This window comes from Myzus persicae, unplaced genomic scaffold, assembly GCF_001856785.1.
Source record: "Myzus persicae strain clone G006 unplaced genomic scaffold, MPER_G0061.0, whole genome shotgun sequence".
Classification (NCBI taxonomy): domain Eukaryota; kingdom Metazoa; phylum Arthropoda; class Insecta; order Hemiptera; family Aphididae; genus Myzus; species Myzus persicae.
The window spans coordinates 705,598-729,312 of NW_019101352.1; the positions used below are offsets into that span (position 1 = coordinate 705,598).

The window sequence follows — 23,715 nt, forward strand, 5'->3', positions numbered from 1 at the left end:
CTAACTACCTCGCCATTAAGTTTATATTCTGATGTACATTTTCAGTTGAAGTTTAAATAATACATTATATTTTAAATTGTGACGTATAGAACATAATAAATTATTTAATCACGATGTGAAATGTTTTTAATTGAAAACAACCAAATGTTTTTTTTTTATATGTATATTATTATACCTCAAATTATATAAAAAGGGTATGGTCATAACAAAATAATTCGCATAATCTAAAAAATAACTTGCTATACAGCAACAATTTTACAACAAATATTTATTGAGGGCCAAAGAAAATGTCATAATTCGCAAAATATTTAGTCGTAAAATAAAATTTAAAAACGTAGATAGGTGGGTACGTTATGTTCGATTTTATTTTTATTTATACATTTTTTTTTTTGTTCCCGACTGTTTTTATTGTGCTCGCTTGAACTAATTTAGCGATATACCTACGCATGGATGTACACATATTGCCAGCACAGAGCGCCGTGTTTGTCTGTGCGTAATACAAAAATATTATGTTTTAAAAATATTATTATTATTATTATTATACAACGATGATAATAATATTATTATTACGGTCGTAAATTTGAGGACTATATTATTTGATATGGGAACACTTTGTTCTTTTAATAACCTCCGTCGTGTTCCAGATAGTCGCACGTGTAAAAAATAACATGCAAGCTATGATAGTATTTTTTTTCTTTGTCTTTTCCTCGTTTGTTTTGCATTAAACCGGAGATGGAATTATCTAAAATTCTAAATCACCCAAAAAAGGTCACTACGCACAGTATATGGTATAACATGTTTTTTTTTTAATCTTATTTTTTTGTATCCGAATTTCGGAAATAATTCACTGTCCGCGACGTTGAATTTATCTCTAATAGTGTTATTTATGTATTTTTCAAAGTGCCCACAAGACTGTTGGCGTTGAATGATATTTGTTATAATAATAAACCATCGCGAATGTCACATAATATATAAAAATTATAATGGGTTATGAATATTGTACGTTGCGTAAAAGTTTGATGCGTCACGCTTCTGGTATCACATAATATATACTACCTATTACTACCTATACAGTCATATTATCGTATACGTTCGATATGTATGCATGAATATATATTTTATTGACTTTGCAGCGATTATATTATTTTAAGCTTTAGATGAGTATTATTATAATTTAATATAAATATTATTTTATATTCATAAACGGTAATCTACTTGCAAAATGAGTAGATCAAAAGATTATAATATATATAAAAAAAAATTATTCATTAAACACTCACAATAACTAATAGGTAAGTGTATAATGAAACATTATAAATAACCTTCGATTACGAATTGCATACTTTATTACATTTAAACTCAAGAGTGAAATGTGGGAATATTGAAGTCTACAATATCATAAATTTTAATTTATACGTTTTTACTTTTATTTACTATGTAATATTATATTATTAAACTCGACAATCATTAATATGTTTTATAATTTATAGTTTTTTACGTAAATATAACATAACAGTTTGAAGGAAAATGTTGTAAGTTTACCTAGCTATACTTTACTATTTAATGAAAATGCATAAAAAAAATGTCATCTAAAATTAGAACAATATAATAATCTTAACTATTACCATATATAAAACTGTCTTTAAACACGTTTGACTGTTGACATTGTTAATAATAAAGTTATTTGTGTCATATTGATTGAGCCGTTCAAAATGTTCTGTGACATAATATTATTATAACTCATTTTTGGTTTTGTATGAAACTGTGAAATGTGGGTTAAGTGATCGCATATGTAACGTACACCAAGAGGATCTCTTCCACTATATACCTACGTAGTTTCAAGTAATTTTCAATATCATATCCTGTGTTCTTTCATCACTTTATAAGTGTGTCAGGAAGAAAACAGAGTTTCAAATTAATTTTTAAAAAAGCAGCTGTGTCAAATCATATTTGTCACATTTTTTTCGTTACCACGAGTGTTCGTTTAACCTAAAAATTCGTTTTCATTAAGTTTATTTTTCAAGGCTTTGAAAATCTGCACTACTAATTGAGTATTGTGTTCATCTCTTGTATCAATATTATTAAACCCATTAATAATTTAATTAGAAATATTTACCCGTGTACAATCGCCATTCAGAAATCCCAACCGAAAATTTATCTGAGGACGATCCCATGATAATGACTTAGGCTGTAATGTATTTTTTAGTTCTCCTTTAGAATAAACTATATTTATATGTTTATATATTAATATATATTTTAGTTTCTTATTTTTACTAACTTTCGCACTTAATTAAACTTTTTCTGTTAAAACCATATGATAAAATAGTTTACTAGTATAAAATGTATTAAAATATACATTTTATCATACGGATACAATTGATGATACGATTCCAGACAAATAGCTTACTGTATACGCATATGTATACACCGTACACATTACACTTACCAGTTCTGATAAAAAATGTTTATAATACATAATTATTAAATCGTACATTATAGATACCTACTAGTTTTATTAGAGTGATTTATATGTTACGAATAAAATATCTTTATTTTTTCAGCATTTTGCCTCAGACTCACGGAGTTGAAAATCGAGGAACACACTCTCGTGGGAAACAGTACACGACTAGAGTGCAAATATGACCTACAGGGTGAAAAATTGTACACGGTCAAATGGTACAAGGATGGAAACGAGTTTTATAGATTCCTGCCCGGGGAATCGCCAGAAGTACAAGTATTTGATGTTACGGGAGTGCATGTTGATGTAAGTACATTAATTTTATAATACAACCATATTTTTATTTTCGTTTCTGTTTTTTATTCGATGAAAGTATTGTGCAGTGAATACTCTGTGCGGGACGTGAAATATTCCCACTGTTTTTCGAATATACATATTGTGAACGCGTGTATTTAATCTCGGCACAAAGAAGTGCGATATGTTAGTTTTTAATCTGCAACATTCACTATTAAATATTTTAACGTATTTCATATATATTTACACCATAAACGTAAACAACACTTAAGAAAAATAAAACCCAATATCGCATTGAATTTACGAGGCGTCCTTGGGTTTAATACTGTTAGTTATTAATAATGCAACAGCTAAATGTGCAAGAAAACACCGAAATGTTGGAAATAACACATATAGTACGATACTATGATTGAGTTGTTTAAATAGAACACGCAGAAAACTCGCGGAAGAGGTAATTTCGAAATCGAAATCATTTAAATTCTAATGAAAAATGTTGTTAATACAACTTTTTCCGTTGGAGTTGGTACAGAACTTTTGTGTTAGCTGGCTTAATGCGATCGGCCCTGCGTATCGGTCTCTAATGTCGCACGTAATAGATTCGACTGCCATGTTACCGACCGCCGCCGACGCCGAGCTCCCAAACCTAAACCCCAATAGTTCTGCAACTTACAGTAACAAATTCGAATTCCATAATTACCCCATAAAGCACACAAATGTCCGTGGCTGCCGGTGCATTTGGAAAATGTTGAATAACAAAAACAAAAAAACGTTTCTCTGCAGATTATAACATTATAAAACAGTATTAAATTATTGTAAAATGCTGTTCGTTCTTTTTTTCTCATATCGTGCAGTGTCTACCCGTTTATATAGTTCAAATCCCAAATGAACCGACAAAAAGTTGTAAACAGCAAAATATGTTTTGACCGAGAAAGAAATTTACAAAATTCAAATAAGATTATAATCATATGATTTATATCGTTTATACCAGACGATGAATGACATTTTTATTTTTTTTAAGAGCAGTTTTGAAATTCGTTATATTTAAATTCCAATCGTTACGGTTTCATTCACCCATTATTAAAGTTATTCATTTGATTAAACATATTTTTACTGTGGTAGAGTTCATCTTTACCTTCGGTAATTGTGTTTTGTTTTTATAATTCATGATTCTCTTCATAAAAATAAGAGTACACTAAATCTGTCCTGTCTACTCTATTATAACAAATATAAGTCTTAAATTAAAACCGCAATACTCAAACACTGATTGTCTCGAAGTAAACAAACGAAATGAAAAAAAGAAAATGGAATTGAACTACACAAGTATAGTTTACAATCTGTGTTGACATACTTTGTTCAGAAGATTTTGTTCTTGTTGAAAAATAACGTATTTTTTTTTTTGTTCTTCAAAGAGTAACAAACCAAACACAATATTATATAGATCAATTGTTTTATTATCTATTCTAGATTGTAAATTCTTCAATAAAAGATGAATCGAAACATATTTAAATGCAACAATAATGCAACATATCACATTTCAATTAAATCATCAGTGCTTCAAAAGAAACTGGAAAAGTACTATTTCTCGACACAATGTTAAGAGTTTATAGTTAACATTTTAATTATTTCTCAGGATTGATTATTAATTGCTTGGAAAAATAACAACAAACGAAGTCTTATCAAAGAAATTAAAATAAATATAGATCAAGACCACCATATACTTAATATATAGGTAGCTAAGTCATATTGATTTAGACTTCTTGTTCCGTGTAAAAAATTGATAATTTAAAAATCATCTAAAAGCTGCCATAAAAAATTGTTATAGTTAATCATGAAAAGTGCTTTTTTGCTGTAACTTGTACATGATTATATACTACAGTTTACGTATAAGTCTATGTTTGGCACATATTATTATATTTCATGCAAAAAGTTAAACATTTCTCAATTATTTTTAGTGTTTATACTTGTATAAAGTGCTGAGGTATCCTGAGGTATACTCTGCAGTCTTGAAAAATTATACGAATTCGATATATGCATGTATTTATGGAGTAACTCCTCACTGAATTTATATATAAATATATAATAACAATCTCTAAGTACCTACCAGAAATATCTAACAAAACATGTTTATTATGTCTTTGATATTTTTAATGTCAATTATCTGTTTTTTATCATGTAAAATACTTAAATATTACAATTTTATGTTTTAGGAATTTCTTATATTGATTTGTGGCCCAATTAATACATTCCAATTATGGCAGACAAAAAATAAGCTTTCGAAATTAATCTAAAAAGGGAAGGGGAGGGGGGGGGGAATAGATACCCACTTTGCTAGGTGTCGAATGCATCTCGTCGTTGCGAGTGAGTCACTATAATGTTGGTAAATTATGTTAATTTTGAATTTATTGATAAATCATTGTGTACAAAAAACGATTCTGAGCGAAAACGGTCTATCAACCTACATTATTATTAAAGTTATATTTTATTTTACTTTTATGTTGCTCATAACATAACTTGCCTATTATTAAAACAATTATAGAATTAATATTTGTATAACAGAAAGTTCTATAGACTATTTTAAATTATTAAATACACATTCATATCAAAAGTCGAAACCAATGTTCTTGTATGCTGAGAAATGAGAAACTTTAATTAATAAATATTATTTCTATTTACGAGTTATAATAATAACAACTTTAATATAATTATAGCCGTAGTGATATACTTGGGCGCTAAAAATATATAACGCTGAGTGTTTAATTATTCGATACCTAGCTGAATGAGTTATTTTCACAAAATTAAATTAAGTTTTTCTTTATTAAATTAAGTAAATAAATTACAAAAATTAACCAGATAGTGGGTTCCGTCTATTTAAAATGTTAATTTATATTTCAATGCGACCTTAACTGTTATGTTAAATTTTTTTTTTTTGGTTTTTACGAAACTTGTAAAAATACTGAATATTAACTATAAGGATGAAAAAAAATTGTACAGTGTGTGTCTGAAATATATTACATATTGAAATGTATAATTGCAGTGTAATATTATTGTAAAATCTTCCAAATACACCCTATAGGTATACCTATATTGTATACATATAATATAATATTGAATTACGTATGCAATATGCACAGTAGGTATAATACAATACTTAATAGCTTTCGACGTGGTAGGTTTATCGGGTCAAAGAATTCCTGTAGTGCCGTATAATTAATATGGATTCGTCTCGAGTTTCCTCTCGATGCGATCAGATTCACGAATAAGCGATTGCATATTATCATTATAACGCGTTGGTAGTGGTATAACGTTAAAAAAAAATTACAAATTACTAAAACCAAATTATCACCTCGTATATAGTAACGAGAAAGACGAACGGTATTGGCTTCGGGTGTGAAACCCGAAGCGACCAAAGGAAAAAATGCAATTTTTTTTTAGAATCCCCATTCCGGGAGCGTGCAGCCCTCGACCGGTGGCCGAGTTATCGCGGGGTCTGGAGGGGGTAAAAAAAATATACCCTCAGCGGTGGTGGCGGCCGCGCGTCAATTAGTCTCGAGCCGCGCCAGGTGTTGTTGTCAGATTTGTGCGCGGAATGATGGAACGCGAACGTTTTGGCCCGGAAAATTAATGCCCGTTTTGTACGGTGTGCGCAAAAACGTTTGCGCCTCGCCTACAAACGGTTTTCGGAGACCCCGCTGCCGAGTGTGCCCACCCATCTGCAGTTTTTTTCATCACGCTGTATATATATTGTGGCATTTCGTCGCCGTTCGGGCTTTCTCTTACCACCGATCCTCTCCACAGACCCTCGTTTTGTTCTTCGCGGGGAGCAATAATTTATTATAATATTATATCATAATATACACTTACGCGTTTATACATGCCGTCGTCGATAAGTGTAATACGCGTGGTTTATAAAAATATCGAAATTCGGTGGCTAAAAGTGGTTAATATTAAAAGGCTCGTAATACAAAGATGACGAGTATTATACGTATACGTTATTGGCAGGGTACCAAACGCGTATGGGAAGGGTAAACGTTCAACGAAAACACTTTGAAATGTTGAAAACATTGCCGAGAATTCAACGATTACCTGCCAATGCATGAAATGAAAATAATCATTTCAAAAGTCAGAATTTTTATCAATAATCTATTTAATAATTTGGTTGGAATCGGTGGCTGATCGAAGACGCACTAATCCGCAAGTTACAGCTGGTTAATGCCATCAGTTTTTATATAGCAATACATTATTGTCATTGTGTTATGAACCATATCTTTTGTTTTTATAATGGTACCAACGTACCTTGTCGATTTGCCTGGCTTTCTTTTTCTATAAAAATCACTTGACATTAAAACCTATGACTAAGTTAGTTTGTGGGTATTAATATGGTCTACGTGAGGAAATTACTAATTGGATTTTTAATAGAGAACAATACTAAAAAAGTAGTAAAAATATAATTTTGGAATAACTTCAAAGTATCCAAAATAAAATATATTTCCATGAATGTTAAGACTTTTTAAGAAAATTATTGTTTAAATTAACTTAATGAATCCTCTCTACAGGGGCATGCTTATGTGGGGACTGAGCATATCATACCCCCCCCCCCCTTTGGGTTAATTTTGTCATACAAAACGTATATATATATATATATAATATATATATAAAGTGTTCTGAGAATAGTCAAAAATTGATTTTCCCCCACCCTTTCCAAAAAGCTAAGCACGCCATTACACCTTTATATAATATTATTACATTGTATTTATTTTGAAAATAGTTGTCGGCCAACTTTATGTATATATTATGACGTAAATACCTATAATAAGTAAAACCCATAAAATCATCACATTGACAAATTCTTGTCAAAAACTAAAATGCAGGTGAAAATTACACCTGCTAACACACTAGGTATTTATTGTACATCTACTAAAATAATACCATGGCTATATTTTTTATCGTGAATATTAGAATTATGACACTTATAGGTTAATATTAAAAATATGATAGATGTAGGTAGGGGGTAGGTAGGTATATAGTTGAGAGAAAATATAAAGTCCATCCGACGTAGTGATAATACTTTAATATCCCGTCTCCATGCTTCTGCTAGTTCCGTAACTCATACACCTCCATATTGTAATATATTTTATGTACGGTATACCTAGGTATAATTCTGCTGCCGTTTCAACGAACAATTTAAATATTATGTGTAATAACTTAAAACCATGATCACTGTGGATTCCGGTTGATTAACTCCCTTGTACTTTTTTTTTAACTCTTGTGCTTTTTTTTCTTCCTACTTTTCTTCTTTCGAGAAATAATAGTATATAATATTTTGTACAGATAAGTACAATACGAAAACATGTCAAAAGAAAATACATACGTATTATAATGGCATTACCGATTTGAAATTGATTAGTAAGTTCATGTTTTTTTTTTTATATCGCCTAGTTAATATTAATATTATTATTTTTATTTGCTATATATTTTTTTTTTTGTTATTATCTATTATCAATTAAAAGATTGCGCACTATTTGTGCTCTAAGCGTCTCCTTGGATTATCTCGGAATAAATCTAAAATAAAGACAACATAAAAAATATTTAATCGTCCTCTTTTCATTGTTATGCAGTCTGGTCAGCTGTATTATCTGTCAAATACCTATACTGCGTAAAGTTCACGTATATGTTTAATAATTAGTCCATTTAATTTAAGATATTTAACTCTTAAACAGGTACATGTTTTAGTGGCTTAGCATAACTTCGAAATTAAGACCCAGCCAATTAGGTTCAACAAATATATCACAAAAATATCTAGTTAACGATAATTGCCGTGAATTTGTTAAATAACCATAAAATATAGCTTAGTGTTACGATTTTAAAGTTTATCTCGCTGCTAAATATAGGTGTACATCTGTGTTCATAAATTGCTTTAAAACTTTATTCGTTAGCAAACTAGCTGTATTCACGTACATTTTGTACAACAATAATATTTTGCACAAACATATTTAAATAACTTATCATACTTATGACACTTTCGTTAAAATATTGACTCAAACTAATTAATTATGAATTATGAAGTTTTCTGTTTCTAATCAAATTCGCGGTAAAACCCTATTTAGATATTACAATGTTGCTATGAGAGTAAAATATCCAAGAGTACCTTTTAAAAATAATTCAATTAATTTGAAATTGACCTCTTAAACTTAATTAACAGAAATTCATCTTCATTATTTCGAAACTTCATAATGATCCCTTCATTTCGTCAGTTTATACATTCAATTATTTATAGTTTCGAAGATATGCACGTTGTGTGTGCTTTAATATGAATTAAAAATTAATCAATGAAAACATTTTAAATATAAATTTAAAGAAATAATTCCCAAGATGCAGAGAGGTTAGGTACTCGCCAGCATTTTATGCATCTAAAACATTAAATGATAATAATATTTTCATTGTATAGTGCGTATTTGTGTGTGTAATGCGTACATATAAATAGTAAGTCTAAATTCGGTCGGTCGGCATTTACGATTTACTTGGTTTGGTGGTTTTTTTCAAAGCCCCACACGTTTTATAATACTGCTATAGCGTATTAAGCGCAAACGTATAATTAAACATTAAATTACGGTCAGCCCACAAGGAATGATTAACTATAGGGACGTTTATTATTATGCCAGAAGTGTTTTATTTCCTATTATTTCTTAGTTTAAATTAATATCGCCGTCACTTTGGTTCAGTCAAGAAGTACATGATGAACATATTAATATAATGTGTTATGTAAATATGTAGGTACAACTGATGCACGCACATTGTTGCCGTTTTCAATTGAACTTATGTGGTTTCTATATATGAGAAGTTTTAAGGTTTTATTTGCATCAATTCAAATATTATACTTCATAGTAAAATAAAATAATATGGTCGATACAGTTTTTATTTTATATACCTTACATATTACACATAAATTATATGCACACTAACCTTTAATACTTAATAATATTTACTTTTATACCACAAACTCCCCATATGAGTAAACGTAAAAGCATAAATGAAAAATAAATAAACGTGTAAATAAGTTTAAATTACAATATTGCAGAGCGTTGTAAAATAAATTCTGAAAATATGACAACTTACGTCCAACTCATAAAAATAAATAATTTGGTAAATTTGTATTTTTAATACTTTGAAAAACGACACCTACGCTGTATAAACAGTTTTGTATAGCATATAAAGTTTCCACCCTGAAACATTTATCTTAGGCATGATATATTTTATAATATGTAAGTTGAAAAGGCATGAGAGAGCTATAATACTATAGCAATACAACTATTAGTGTAGGGTCGGCTGAGTTCAATCGTATAGAAAAGAACGAATGAAAAATATATGAAAACAATAAAATATATTAATTTGGAAACATTATTAATTCAAAATTAAAGTTTTTACAAAAAACTTACAAGAATAGATAGGTCATAAATTATTATTTATAAAACTGTTATTTTAAAGTTCTGTGTCGGCAAGAACGGGAATTAGTTATCACTTCTGTTTAATATTATAATCATGTCAACATATTGAATTGCTAATTGAAATATTTTTAACACTTATTACCTTCTTGTGGTTCAACGTGGAATTATTAGAAACTATAAATGCAGGTTAGTGGTTACACACAAAAAAAAGTAAATTCGTTGGTTAAAAATTTATTTGCGAACATTATGCAATATTTTCAGTCTATTTAGTGTCAATTTTTAACCGTTCATTGTAAACTCAGTGATGTCTTTGAAAAACAATAATTTGTCATAAAAAAGTGGTTCAAAAATACCCAATAAAACTACGTATCCATGCATCAAATACCATGCGATCTGTTGTCATTCTGGAATATTTTAATATTTCTGTACAGACGTTATTCAAAAATAAATAAAAATATTAGGTAGGTACCCAAACTTATCACTAATATATGAGATTCATTGAATCAAGTTATTTAAAATATTTATCCAAATAAGATGAGGACCAGGTGATATTGAGATTTACCAAAGTTATGAGCTTTCTGAAGTATTTTTGTTTAACTTCTATGGAACATACTTTTACTTACATCCGAATATAGTATGGAAAAATAAATTTTAATAATTTATTATTGCTTAAGACATTTTTCTTATTCACCGACCTAATAAAATAGTTCATCGAGTTTCTCAAACATTCGCAAATTTAGTATAATATTAAATATATTATTACTCTATAACGACAGGTCTACAATTATTGTGTTTCCCAAGCATGGCCAGATTGAAGCACATCGACGTTACTTGCTATATCAATGGGTACACCGTACACACGAATTGCGTACCAAAACAGGTAGACGAACCTTTTTGAACGAATTGCGTCCCGGACGCAATTCGTGTTACCTTTTCATCTACGGTTAATTATTGTAAGGGATTCTTAAAGTGATATCGCCATAATAAAGCTATGTCAAGTTAAATAAAAAAATTTAAATTTAATAATTGTAAAAATATAATAATATCATAATAATATAAATTAAAAGTCATAATAACATACTTATTTATAAAAAAAATTAAAATTGAACAGTAAAAATATAATAATGTCATAATCAATCACATACCTATTTATAAAAAAAATGTAAATTTAATAATTGTAAGAATATAATATTATCATTTTCTGTATTTATATTTATTGGCTAAAGTATTAACATAATCTTTAATTGTAATCTCATTATTTTTTAATTGTTTAATTTTATTTTCTATAAATAGTACTCTTTGCCTTATTGCTTTTCTAGGTACTCGTTGTTTTTCTAGACTACTTCTTATTAATATTTTGGTATCAGTTTGCATATTTTTTAAAACTTCTATAAATTTATATATATTAGGGTGAGGAGAATCAAAACATTTTTTAAATTTCGAATGGAAAGATTCGCATGCATTCGTTGTTCTTTGTGAGCTACAACTTTTTTCTGCCCACAATTCTGGAGGAAATATTGAATTTTCACTTATATATGTATCTACTAAATAGTTAGCAAATTCTATAATTTTGTGTTCGTCTGGTTGAATAGCAGACATTTCAAACGAAAAAAAATCTCCAACCTCGTGTAGTTCTAGGAAAGATAATCCAAACGTCAATGTTAAGTACTTGCCTATTTAATTATTTAGGATATAGTCTGAAGCCAAACCTAGTTCTTGTATTTTTATCCACCAAGATTGGCAGAGATGAAATCGACAACCTCTTATTAAGGTTGTTGGCCATATTCTATAAATGACATTATGTATTGCTTTTTCAAAATCCACGTAAATTATTTTTGGAGTAAATCCCACATTTATTTTGGTTATTTCGTGATTAATTGCTTTAAATGCTTCAAAGTAACTTAATGTTTGCTTATCTTTTAATAAAAAAAATACAAGTGGAATATAAAAACCATTATGTAATCCATGAATCGTGAATAACTGACAGAAAAATTTAGTACAATAATCAAAAGTACCATCTACGTAAAATACACTTATTTTACTAAAAAAGCTCACGTTAGATTGGCATGAAAACATAACTATCCCATTGTCAGAGTTATTAAGTAGTACAAATTGTTCGTTGTCTATAGTTTTAATTCCTATACAGTTTAAAATAGAATGAACCTCATTGATATTATTTGGTAATTGAGGGTAACTGGTTCTACGTGCATAATGCATAATGGCAAATACGCCATGTATAGCTCCGGCCCAAAAGTACAAACCACTAAAAACAAGTTTTCATTTAACATTATTATGTTAATGATACATATTTAATTATTATTATTATTATTTTTTTTTAATTTAAAAATATCAAAATCAAAAATAAATTTGGAAACCACTTTAAAGCTCAAAAAAAAATGTTAAATTAAAAGGTAACACGAATTGCGTCCGGGACGCAATTCGTTCAAAAAGGTTCGTCTACCTGTTTTGGTACGCAATTCGTGTGCACCGATATCAATGCTCGATTGTTTTACTTAGGTAACGGAAGTGTATGACCCACAAAGTTATAATACCTGTGAAGGTGATGGTGACGGTTGGAAGATGGTTCCGGGGGTAGTAAACACATATTGAATATAAGAAGTATATTGTACACAAAAATAAAATAAATCCTGAAAACTCGTCCGTACAATATACGTAGGTTTAGGCTAATGCGGGTTCGTGCGCAAACATATTCATGATGTCGTCGCTCCTTTTAGAGCCCTCGCCAAACGCAAACACACCCCCGTCACCGTGCACGCAGCACATATACACAAACACCCCGTTAAATCCGTCGGAAAAAGGATGAAAAACGTGGAAAAAAATGAGCAAAAGAAAAAGAGAAAAAAACACGCACTCCGAGTTAAATATAAATGAAGACTTGACCGTTGCTTTTTATGTCGTTTTTTTTTTCGCTCCAAAAGTAGTTATGTATGCTTACCTGATTTTCCCATTTTATCGGTAGCGTGCTTATACATCTTTATAATATCACTATTGTTGCGTGGAATTTTCAATTTCAGTTCGTATAATATTAACATATACATACAGTTATAAATGAAACATTAAAGAAGGATCATATTATTCGAGTTCAGTCTTCGATGATTTCATTTTATTTCTCTTGGGTCAGTCGTTTTAAGAGACAACAAGTGTCTTTAGAACATCTACACCTAGTCATTATATTATAATATTATTATATTATACTAATAACAGTTTAAAATGTAGGCACATTGAAGTTTAAGGGAAACAATATACGACGATATGTTTTACGTTCGCAATTTAAATCCTATTCAAATATTAATAACATAAATATTAAACTACTTTTTCTGTATGAGTTACATATAAATGTGTAACTTATTTCAATTTGAGATGATTTTTTAATTCACATTTTACTTGATTTGTATGATCAAATAAATAACCAAATTAACAAAATTAATTTTTTTAATTATATTCTGAAGGTAGTATTTGGCATTACTATACATAATAAATATGAAATTAAAGTGATTTTAAATGTATTAAACTAAAAATATTGTTATCTATTCATAAAATCAGTTCAAATATATATTTTTAAAAGAAAATTGAAGTTGATCCTTGGGAAAAGTAAGCACTCGCCTGTAAAATTCGTTAAAAAAAATGAGAGGTTTAATTTTTTTAAATATTGTAAAGACTATCAAAACAAGAAAAAATACCATTTTAATCGATAAACATCTTAAGAAAAGTAAACTTACTAAAACATTGAAAAGCAAAGTATGCATTATTCGGTGAAAAACCAAAGACAATCTCCCTACAAAAAGCTTTTATAATCACTGTAGAACATCAATAAAAACGCAATTATAAAAAAGAATGTTTAATTTAAACAAAATATATAGTACCATCTTAAAAATAAATTATTTTTAGTACTGATTTTTTTAATTTCATATTAAATTTGATATATTTATTAATTAATGTTCTTATCGTTATTGCAGATATTTATTTTAATTTATTTTTTTATAACATAGTAATTATTAATATATATATATATATATTATATTCATTACTTAATTTCAGTAATTAATTATAATATTTAATTTAACAAGTAAATAAATATAGTATTAAACATCTATGTAGGATATAATTCAATTTATTAAGGTTATATATTTATAAATTAAAACAATGTAACAAGAATCGATTTCATCGAAAAGTTTTACTGCACATTTTAAAATTTTTGCACTTATACGTAGGTTGTTTTTCTTCACACTTCAGAAAATAACTGATGACATCCAAAAATGATCTCTCCGAAATAAAATGTTCATAGATACCCGATGATTAATTTTACAATAAGAAATGTGATACAATTCTTAAACATGTAAATACATCTCAAAAAACATGTATGATAGGTGTTAACTGCACACCAATAAATCCAACAATAAAATATTAAAAATAACATTTGAAGATATTTAAATTAGTAACAATATTATAGCTTTAAACATTGCTTTAGAAATTATTTCTGTGTTAAAAATAAATCCTGTATATGTGTATATATATATATATAAACGTTAGAACATTTCATAGCAGAAACATGGCTTACGTAAATTCTATACATCTATACAATCGTAATTTAATTTAAGAAAAAGTTTATTCCTGTATAGAGTGCCTATGATGATTTATCAGAACCATCACTATCTAAACATGCTCGTTGATTCGGATATTAAGCAAATATATACTGAAATATACCATCTTATAAAAATAAGATTTTTTTTCAAGTTACCTATTACATGAAATCATACTTGGTTGATTTACATTAGATTTAATGTCGCACTAATCGAACGTGTACTCAAAATAACAAAATAAATGGACTATATATCTTTTTTTTATTATCCAAGCATCCTGATTTTTCGTTTGCGGAAATCACCTTCACTTCCCATTTTTTGAATTATATAGTAGAGTCGTATGCTTGTGTATCAAGATAACGGTACACGGTTTACTATAATTTACGGATGGTGGCTAAATATATCATAGGTATCATTATTATTATATCCTTGGTCGGATTTTTCATTGTACGAGATTAAATTAGATATTTGTATCCTAAAAAATTGTATGAATTTAATTAGGTATACCCAATAGTTTATGTATGATTGGCATAATCATAGACTTGCAATATTATTTAGAACATATTTTAACTGTCCAGTCTGTTCTTACTCTAAAAAAGAAAAATCCTACATAGATGAATAATAGAGTGATAACCATATTCTTCTTCAAGATGTGATAATTGTCATATTTTTTTGTAGGGTGAAGATCATATCAACTATAAATACTATTTTTAAATATCACTTATTAAATATTGACATTTGACATGATTATGTAGGTCGTAGATGAGTATTGTAACTGTCTGAGTATATTTAAAAAATCCAATAGTCAGAGTTTGAATAAATTTATTATTAAGTGAAAAAATAAGGGTGAGCATGCTTGGTAATTCACCCTGTATATATTAGTGATTTATCTATTACAACAAAGCCGTTTATCATTGCATAAATTATGTACAGAATATTACGTTCGTCGTTCACTAGTATTTTAAAAAAACATTGTAGTAAAATTGCATATACAAAGCGCCGTGTTACTTTAATATTTAAATTAGTTACCTTAACATATTATTTTTATCGTACGCTAATACTTGATTATATACATATTCATATTTATTTAACCAAGCGACTTCTAATTGTTGATATTTATTTTCACAAGAAAGTGAAGCAGTCTAGATTTATCTATTGGCTTAAGTTCCTTTATAGGGCGGAATATGTGTTGTATCTTATGTGTGCAGTACTGAACAAAGGACGGTGGATGTAATACATTTAATTGTTTTTTTTTCTTCAATCTACGCCCTGAGTACGCTCTGAAACCTATTGATCTGCCCTTTTAACTTGTTCTTGTGTTTGACTGTAATGTGACTTTCTGTGTATTATTTTCGTATCTATGCCATTTATTGTGCAATAGTTTCATAATTGGTAAACACAATGCTTACATGAAACATAATACATTTAACCACTTGTTTTATTAATTAGATTTCGAACATATTTCAGTGTATTGTGAATAAATATATAAACTATAGAATTTAAAATGCCAAAAAAGTAAATGAATTAATATTGGCCGATAATAGTATACAATTTTTGCATACAAATAAAATGTTTTAATATATACATAATAGAGCAACAATATTACACATGACAACATTATTGAAAGACGATATGTTTATACTTTTCTGTGTAGGATGTACTCCACCCTCCTGCCGACTGCCGAATTATCAATAAAAAGCATCCGTGTCGTTCGGTGTAGTTAAAAAGTTTAGTGTATCGATACTGTTTTTTTTTTATGACTTTGTTTTAGCGAGCTTTTTAAAACTATATCTTTTGTGAAAACAATTCGCCACGTGGTATTTACATAACCTATAAAATATACTTCAATAACAGTGTATTATAATAAACGTCACAAAGCAGATGGAAGTAAGTGATTCAACTCAATAAACGGGTGTTTTACATATAACACGATGACGTTACGCGTGATGAGTCATCCTGCTGTAGATGCCCCCCGAGAATTCGTGTAAGGTGTACGGTAAAAGGTTGGTTGTGGCTTCGGAAGGAGTGGTTAGCAGAAGACGTTTGGCAAGAACCCACTAATATGCATTTACTGATGACATATTATATACTCTTAATATTAGGGTTCGCACCTCGCAAAGCCATTATCACGGTCTTAATTCGATAGAAATTATCACACTCGCGTTTGATGGTAAATTAAATGCGATCTTACTACACAGTGTGACACATAATATTATATGTGTGTGGATAATATACCATAAGAGGAATAATAACTATTATTATCGCTATTAACTCCACGGTAGTATTTTCGTCACGTCTCTGGTACTCGCCACAGACGCATGCCACATGGTACACGCTATATACACATGCTATACACGTTTTGAAAATCAATAACTAGGTTGATACCAAAGAACGTGAACAATAATTTGCGTCTGGTGTACTTATTGTACACGAAGATAATACTAACATCGTTACCTGTTTGTTTAATTTCAGGAGAAACAGTCAACGGCGGAAAGCGTTGTTTTGAGGCCCCTGGAATTGGCGAGTAGCGGCAAATACCGCTGTGAAGTGTCAGCCGAAGCGCCGTCGTTCCAAACGGTCACTAACCACAGCTCTATGCTAACAGTCGGTAAGTTTCGTTTTGTCATCAACAACACTATAAAATAATCATACGTAGTTCTATGTGTTTCTAATATCCGAAACTCAAAACTAGAGATGCTGTTTAATGTAATACCCATTAATAATGCAAACCGTTCGCAACACTTAAAATTTATTATCTCGGTCGCTTAAACTGCTATTTATTTTTTTAGAAGAAAAAATCGTTAATTTTAACAGATCAACACAAACGCTGAGGATGAAAAAAAAGCAAATAAATTTATGGGTCCGTAAATAAAACAAATTAATTAAAAAAACTAAGGAACCGAATAAAATATTACCTCAAACTGACAATAATGGTTTTACACTTAATTGCGTTATAAAATATAAATAGTTATTGTTTGCTTTGCGATTTTTTGTACCAATACGTGTAAATTAAACGAATCACTTATGTGTGACCCGTAAAATATACACATGAGAAGAGATTTTCGCCGCAGAAATCAATAACTGTTACTAACCATAGCCGAGAACAAAATAATATAAATGCTTAATTAATGTATACCGCTGAATCATGAAATTCACTCAACAACCGCACTCACATTTCACACGTTTCAATGATCAACTTGTATTATAATTTATTAATTACACTATTTTCTAATTTCCAACTGCCGAGATTTAAAGTTAGTTATTTTATGAAATTCAAAGTTTGTAATGGAACATTTTCAAAATGTGTGTAGAGATGGCTTACATAAAAAGGGATACGTTTTACATTAGTTACATTTTAGTTCAACGTCGACGTTGTGACTACGGAATGATAACATGTTACATTATATTATATGTATTGCTAACATAAGAGTAAGTTAATGAGAGTAATATTAAGAACTATTGTCTATAGGCTATAGGCAGATGTCAGAAAGTGACTTAAGCTGTTTTTAACAAAAGTCGAGTTATTCCAAATTCTACCACTACAACTACTTCAGACAGACAGACTATACTTACTTGTGCATAGCTATTATTAAATTCTATTAATTTAAAACGTCTGCTATATATTGTATGCGTTGTCAAATGAATTTCACCCAAGTAGAATTATATAATGATTAAGACGTTGAACCGTACACTAGAAAATGCCTTTGATGATGCGTAATTTTCATAGCAATTGTCCGTGATTCGTTTCGTTAAACGTAAAAACAATACATTTTTAACAGGAGAAAAACATTTATGGTCGCCGATTGTATTTAGGCTATAGGCACTATCTTCCGTCTTCTAATCGTCGTCGTCGTCGTCGTCGTCGTCGTCGTCAGCGAGCTGCATATTATTACACGTTTATTATACAGCAGGATCAGAGAGAAGGACCTAAGAGTATATATTACACGTAAAAGTCTCCGGGTACTCGACCAAATATTTATTCAACCTTAGTGCGTTTTAAACGACCGGGAACAATGCACGTCCACCGTAGTCCTCGGTCCCCGGCGCCTCGTAAAACCCCATATATATATACGAGAATATTGTCGTCGCACGTGCAAATTGGTTTAACTCGGTGGCGCGCCTTTGTCTCGGCGATCCAATTCAATCCGACCCTCTCGAGCGCGCCACTGTCTACCACTCGAACTGAAGGTGGGAGACAAGTATATTACTTATATATAATAATATATGTGTTATATATATGCGTGTGTGTGTGTGTGTGTGTGTGTGTGTGTGTGTGTGCAGTGTGCACCGCTCTCTCGGTATGGATATACACTTATGCGCGTAATCTCGTAGATATAGGTAGACCGAATCGATTCGATTGGTAAATTATATGCGCTAACGGCGGAGGATCATTACGACGTTTACGATTACGTTTCTAAATGTTTATTGCCGGGGACAAAAAAAAAAAAACCATAAATATACGAGTGTGCGAGCACGCGCGTATGTAAGCAAAATTTATCTTTTGCAATGGATTTCACGATGACTCCTTACGTTTTTTTTGTGAAAACAAATCAATACAATATATATATATATATATGACTTGCCGCTTGATGGCATTTCATTAAAATACCTATCGGTAATAATACAGAGTTGGTATCCTACAACAAAACGTCAAAACGTAATGGATGCGCGATACCGTTATTATATTGTGTCATTGAAGTTACGAAATGTCGTGTTATCTTTTATAGCTGGTACATTTTAGGTTCAAAAGTTAAGGTCAGGACAGTCACGTCATACTAGCTCTTGATATTTGATTCGATCGCTTTATAATGTACGTTTTAATGAAACCCACACATGTATTATGTTTCCTATATCGGAGCGCACGATAAATTATGTAAATTTAAGTTATTTCTTGTTCATTTCAATAAAGATTTTAGTACTTAAACGTTTCGGATGAAAAATTGTCGAACATAATAGAATAACATGTTTCATAATATGCTTATACCAGTAAAATAACCAACATCAATGAGATAACTAATTATATACCTAGCGATTTTATCATACATATAGTATTAGAAAATCATATTTAGGTAGTATAGTTAGTGATGTATTTTTTTTTCTCCCCAATCACAACTCCCAAGAAAATATTACCGACAACCTAGGTATGTAAATTATTGAATTTTAGCAAGCGTGGTTTTACGTCTTTTTTGGAGGTGACAGTTTATACGATTTCAAGTTGAAGGAAATTCAAGTACAAATAATCCAGACAGCTATAGGTTACAGAAACCGGATATTAAGAATCCATCTCGCTTCGTTAACCGTCAGCTCTGGATAATTATATGTGTGCAGTACTTACACTTAATTTGAAAGTAGTAATGATTGCATCCAAAATTTAAACTTAAATGTTTTATTTACCAACATTTCACATCATCATTTTACGCCAAACCTAATTCCTATTTGTATGAAATTTAGCACAATAATGTGCATATAATAGTTAATACATATAATAATGTAAAGAGAATTTACTTAATTTAAAATAACCGATATTGAATTATTATTTTTTTTTGAACTCCAGTCCAATATTTCGTTTTTACTTTTTATCTAAGACACTGTTTAATATAAATTTTGTTCACATTATTATAGTGTTATATACTTTTTGTTATATATAAATGTCCAAAAGTTAATGATCCCCGTTTGAAACAAAAAAACTTTTTTTCCCGACTAAAAGTCGAAATTAGGTTGGTCTTCTCACTCTTCTCCGACTTGACAGAGATAATAAATATTTCGTTTACTAGTTCCGGTGGCAGTTAGTTGCGATGCCTCTCATAGACATTTCAAACTTCTATAATGAAATGTTATTTCGCAATATCACTAGACAAGAAAAAAGTTGTAAAACGAGTAAAAGTTTTTCGAATAGGCTGATTAACGATGTCGACGTCGGACACCGAGTTGCGACAATATTTTTTTTCCGCCGGTATGAAACTAGTTTTAAAAAAAAATTAAACCACAAAACTATATACGAGTACAGTCGTACCTATACGTATATACAGTTTACGCGTGGGATTACCTCTGCCGAAAAGTCTCGAATCGCGTATTGATATCGACGTAAACATTTCCACGTGCATTTTATTCGAAACGTCTCCTGTGCAACCGAAACGTATTAAATAACGTTCCTTGGAATTTAATAATAAAGTCCATGTACGATGCGTGTTCTTATTATTGGCCATAACCTATAATATAATATTATAAATATATATATATTAATTTTAAAATCCGGATTGGTATAGTTGCCGATAGCCCTTAAACAGTATGGCTGATATTATGTAAAAACTCGGACGTGGCCTATGGCGTATAATAGTATAATATATTATTGGTGATCACCTTTCACCAACATGTTTACTCCAGATATTTATTGTACGCATTTATATTAACTCTCGGATTTTATAAGAATGTTTATAACACATGTTCATCATCTCAGGATTTTAATGAAATATTATTAATTGCACAACTTATTATTTAGAAAACCGAACATTTTTTTAAGAATATTTTCTTTTTCCATAATCAAAAGTCATTACAAAATATTATATTCACGTCGTTGTTATGTTTTATTATTGTTTAGCTCCGCCCGACGAAGGACCTCGCATATCTGGCGGCCAAGATCGGTACAAGCCGGGTGATACTGTCAACGTTAACTGCACCTCTGGGAGATCGAAACCCGCCGTACAGCTGGCCTGGTACATCAACGGCGAACTGGTAAGCATACAATTATTTCTATAATTAAAAAATATCTTTTGAAATTATTATTGTTATTGTTATTACTTTCTATTGAAGTGAATTTTACTGCAAAAAAAACATGTTTTGTAAAAAAAAAATATATGAAGACTTATTAATATTTCTTAAATAATTTTACTGAAAAATAACTATGTACACCGAATTTCAAAATGTATACAGTATTTTTTTTTTACGACCTTTATTTTGATAGTTTAAAATACATTTCATGTGGAAATTCATTTAAGTAACATACATTTTCTTTTGATGTTTTTAAAGAATACGTATATCCTCTGGCGTTTTCAAAAACCTGAATACTTACTGAACTCTTAGGTGTATGAGAAAAAATCAGCAATCACAACAGTGGTTTTTTTCTTGTTCGATGCTTTCAAACAATATAAAACGACTATTTCACGTTACAGCGTTTTTACTGAACATATTATATTTGTATTCTTAACATCTTTAGACCGTAGACTATTATGTTATCTGTTTTTCATAGAAATATCAAATTAAAAATTTTTTAGATATAATTATTACTACAATGTACCAGGTATTTATTTATCGAAAATGTCTCATTATCTTGAAAATAATTTTTCACAGTTTTTTTCAAAAATGTGTAAATATTTAAAAATACTATCAAAAACTTAAATCTTTAATTGTTTTTGAATTAATGAATGTTAGATAATATTATAATTATCATTATTCAAGCCAGCGATGAAACTGATTTGATTTACAAAAATAATTAGGTGTGGTGAGACTCCGTGGTAATACAGAATAAATCTAGGTAAGATGACACACACGTCTGGGTTATTTTTATACAAATATATCGGTTATGTAATTATGTCGTAGTGAAATATAAATTTTACCATTACGGTTAATGGTATTTACATTATTATGATTACTTAATACAAAAAGATAATAAAAAACTGTTTGACTATTTAAAAAGTGGGTATGGGGTTCAATGCCCTCCTCAGCTCTCCTTAGAACCGTCGGTGGCTTAAGGTTTTGTTTCTTCTTCTATCCCACCACCCACCTCTGGCAATATAGTAGTGCATCCCACTCAACACCTAGATCCACCCTCAATAATCTTATATACGTGTCTGTGTTATATTTTGATATAATAATAATATAATGTCCGTTTTCGTAGGTAAACTCTTCGTATCTGCGGGGCCCGTACACGGATTACGTCGGTCGAGAGGGGCTGATGGTCACCACACTGGGTCTCAAGTTCGAGGCTGGAATGCAGCACTTCCGGTTACAAGGCTCCGGTGGCCACCAGCACCGGAACAGGGTCGATCGGGACATGAAACTAAAATGCGTGGCCACGCTGGGCACGGTGTATTGGAAATCGAAGGAGCAGAGCGCGCTGGCGCACCGGCCGCGGCCGGTCCCTGGACTACCATTGCCGGCTGCCGACGATGGACTGGTAGGAGGCGACGAACAGGACGCCGACTCCAGGGCTGATCCTGTGCACGGTAAGCGCGATGCGGCCACTCGTTCTGCTTAACTCGAGAAAAAGGCTGAACCCGTAAAATTTGTTCAATTTATGAGGAATAGAAATATACATATATTTTATGAAATTTATAAAGATTTTAATTTGTTTGACACGTTATTTTGGTGGATAAGCAATAATTGATGTACTAAAGTGAGAGAATGTTTTTTTTTCCATGTAAAATAAATAGGTAGGTATTTAGTTATATAATTATTAAACTATAGAATTCGAAATATTCAACTCCATGACAGTTCACAGTATTAGTCGTAGGGTACAAGCGTGGTCGGGTGGTAAGTTACGAGCTAGCAGTAACATGGAATTTGTTTGTATAAAGAACATGTGGAGATTTGCACATCGGAGCACCCATATTTTATGAGTAGGGTAGAGATGAAGAGCAAAATGTAGACGCTCGGAGGGGGACCGAACAAAATAATATAGATTATAATACGCAGTATATAATATATCAACCATAAATTGTAGGTAAGTCTTTGGCTTTCAGCTGTCGGGAAATAGTCATTGTGGGTGACCTTACACCATAATATAATAATGCGTTTCTCTATGAAGTCCTTCGCCGTTGTACCTGTACCATGATACAATGCTAGCAAATGTCATTGGTTTCACGAAAATCGCATAATACCTATAATATCACCTACATGTGACCCGATTAAATATTATAACACA

At 30.3% G+C, this 23,715-nt stretch overlaps 1 protein-coding gene across 1 annotated transcript in view; it reads left to right on the forward strand.

The window, feature by feature from the left end:
* LOC111028721 overlaps positions 1–23,715 on the forward strand; it is a 298,666-nt gene that overhangs the window by 272,323 nt on the left and 2,628 nt on the right. The window contains exons 2-5 of the mRNA XM_022307457.1: positions 2,562–2,764; positions 17,268–17,403; positions 21,394–21,527; positions 22,690–23,017. Coding sequence (XP_022163149.1) covers positions 2,562–2,764; positions 17,268–17,403; positions 21,394–21,527; positions 22,690–23,017 — 801 coding nt within the window. The remainder of the gene's footprint in view (positions 1–2,561; positions 2,765–17,267; positions 17,404–21,393; positions 21,528–22,689; positions 23,018–23,715) is intronic.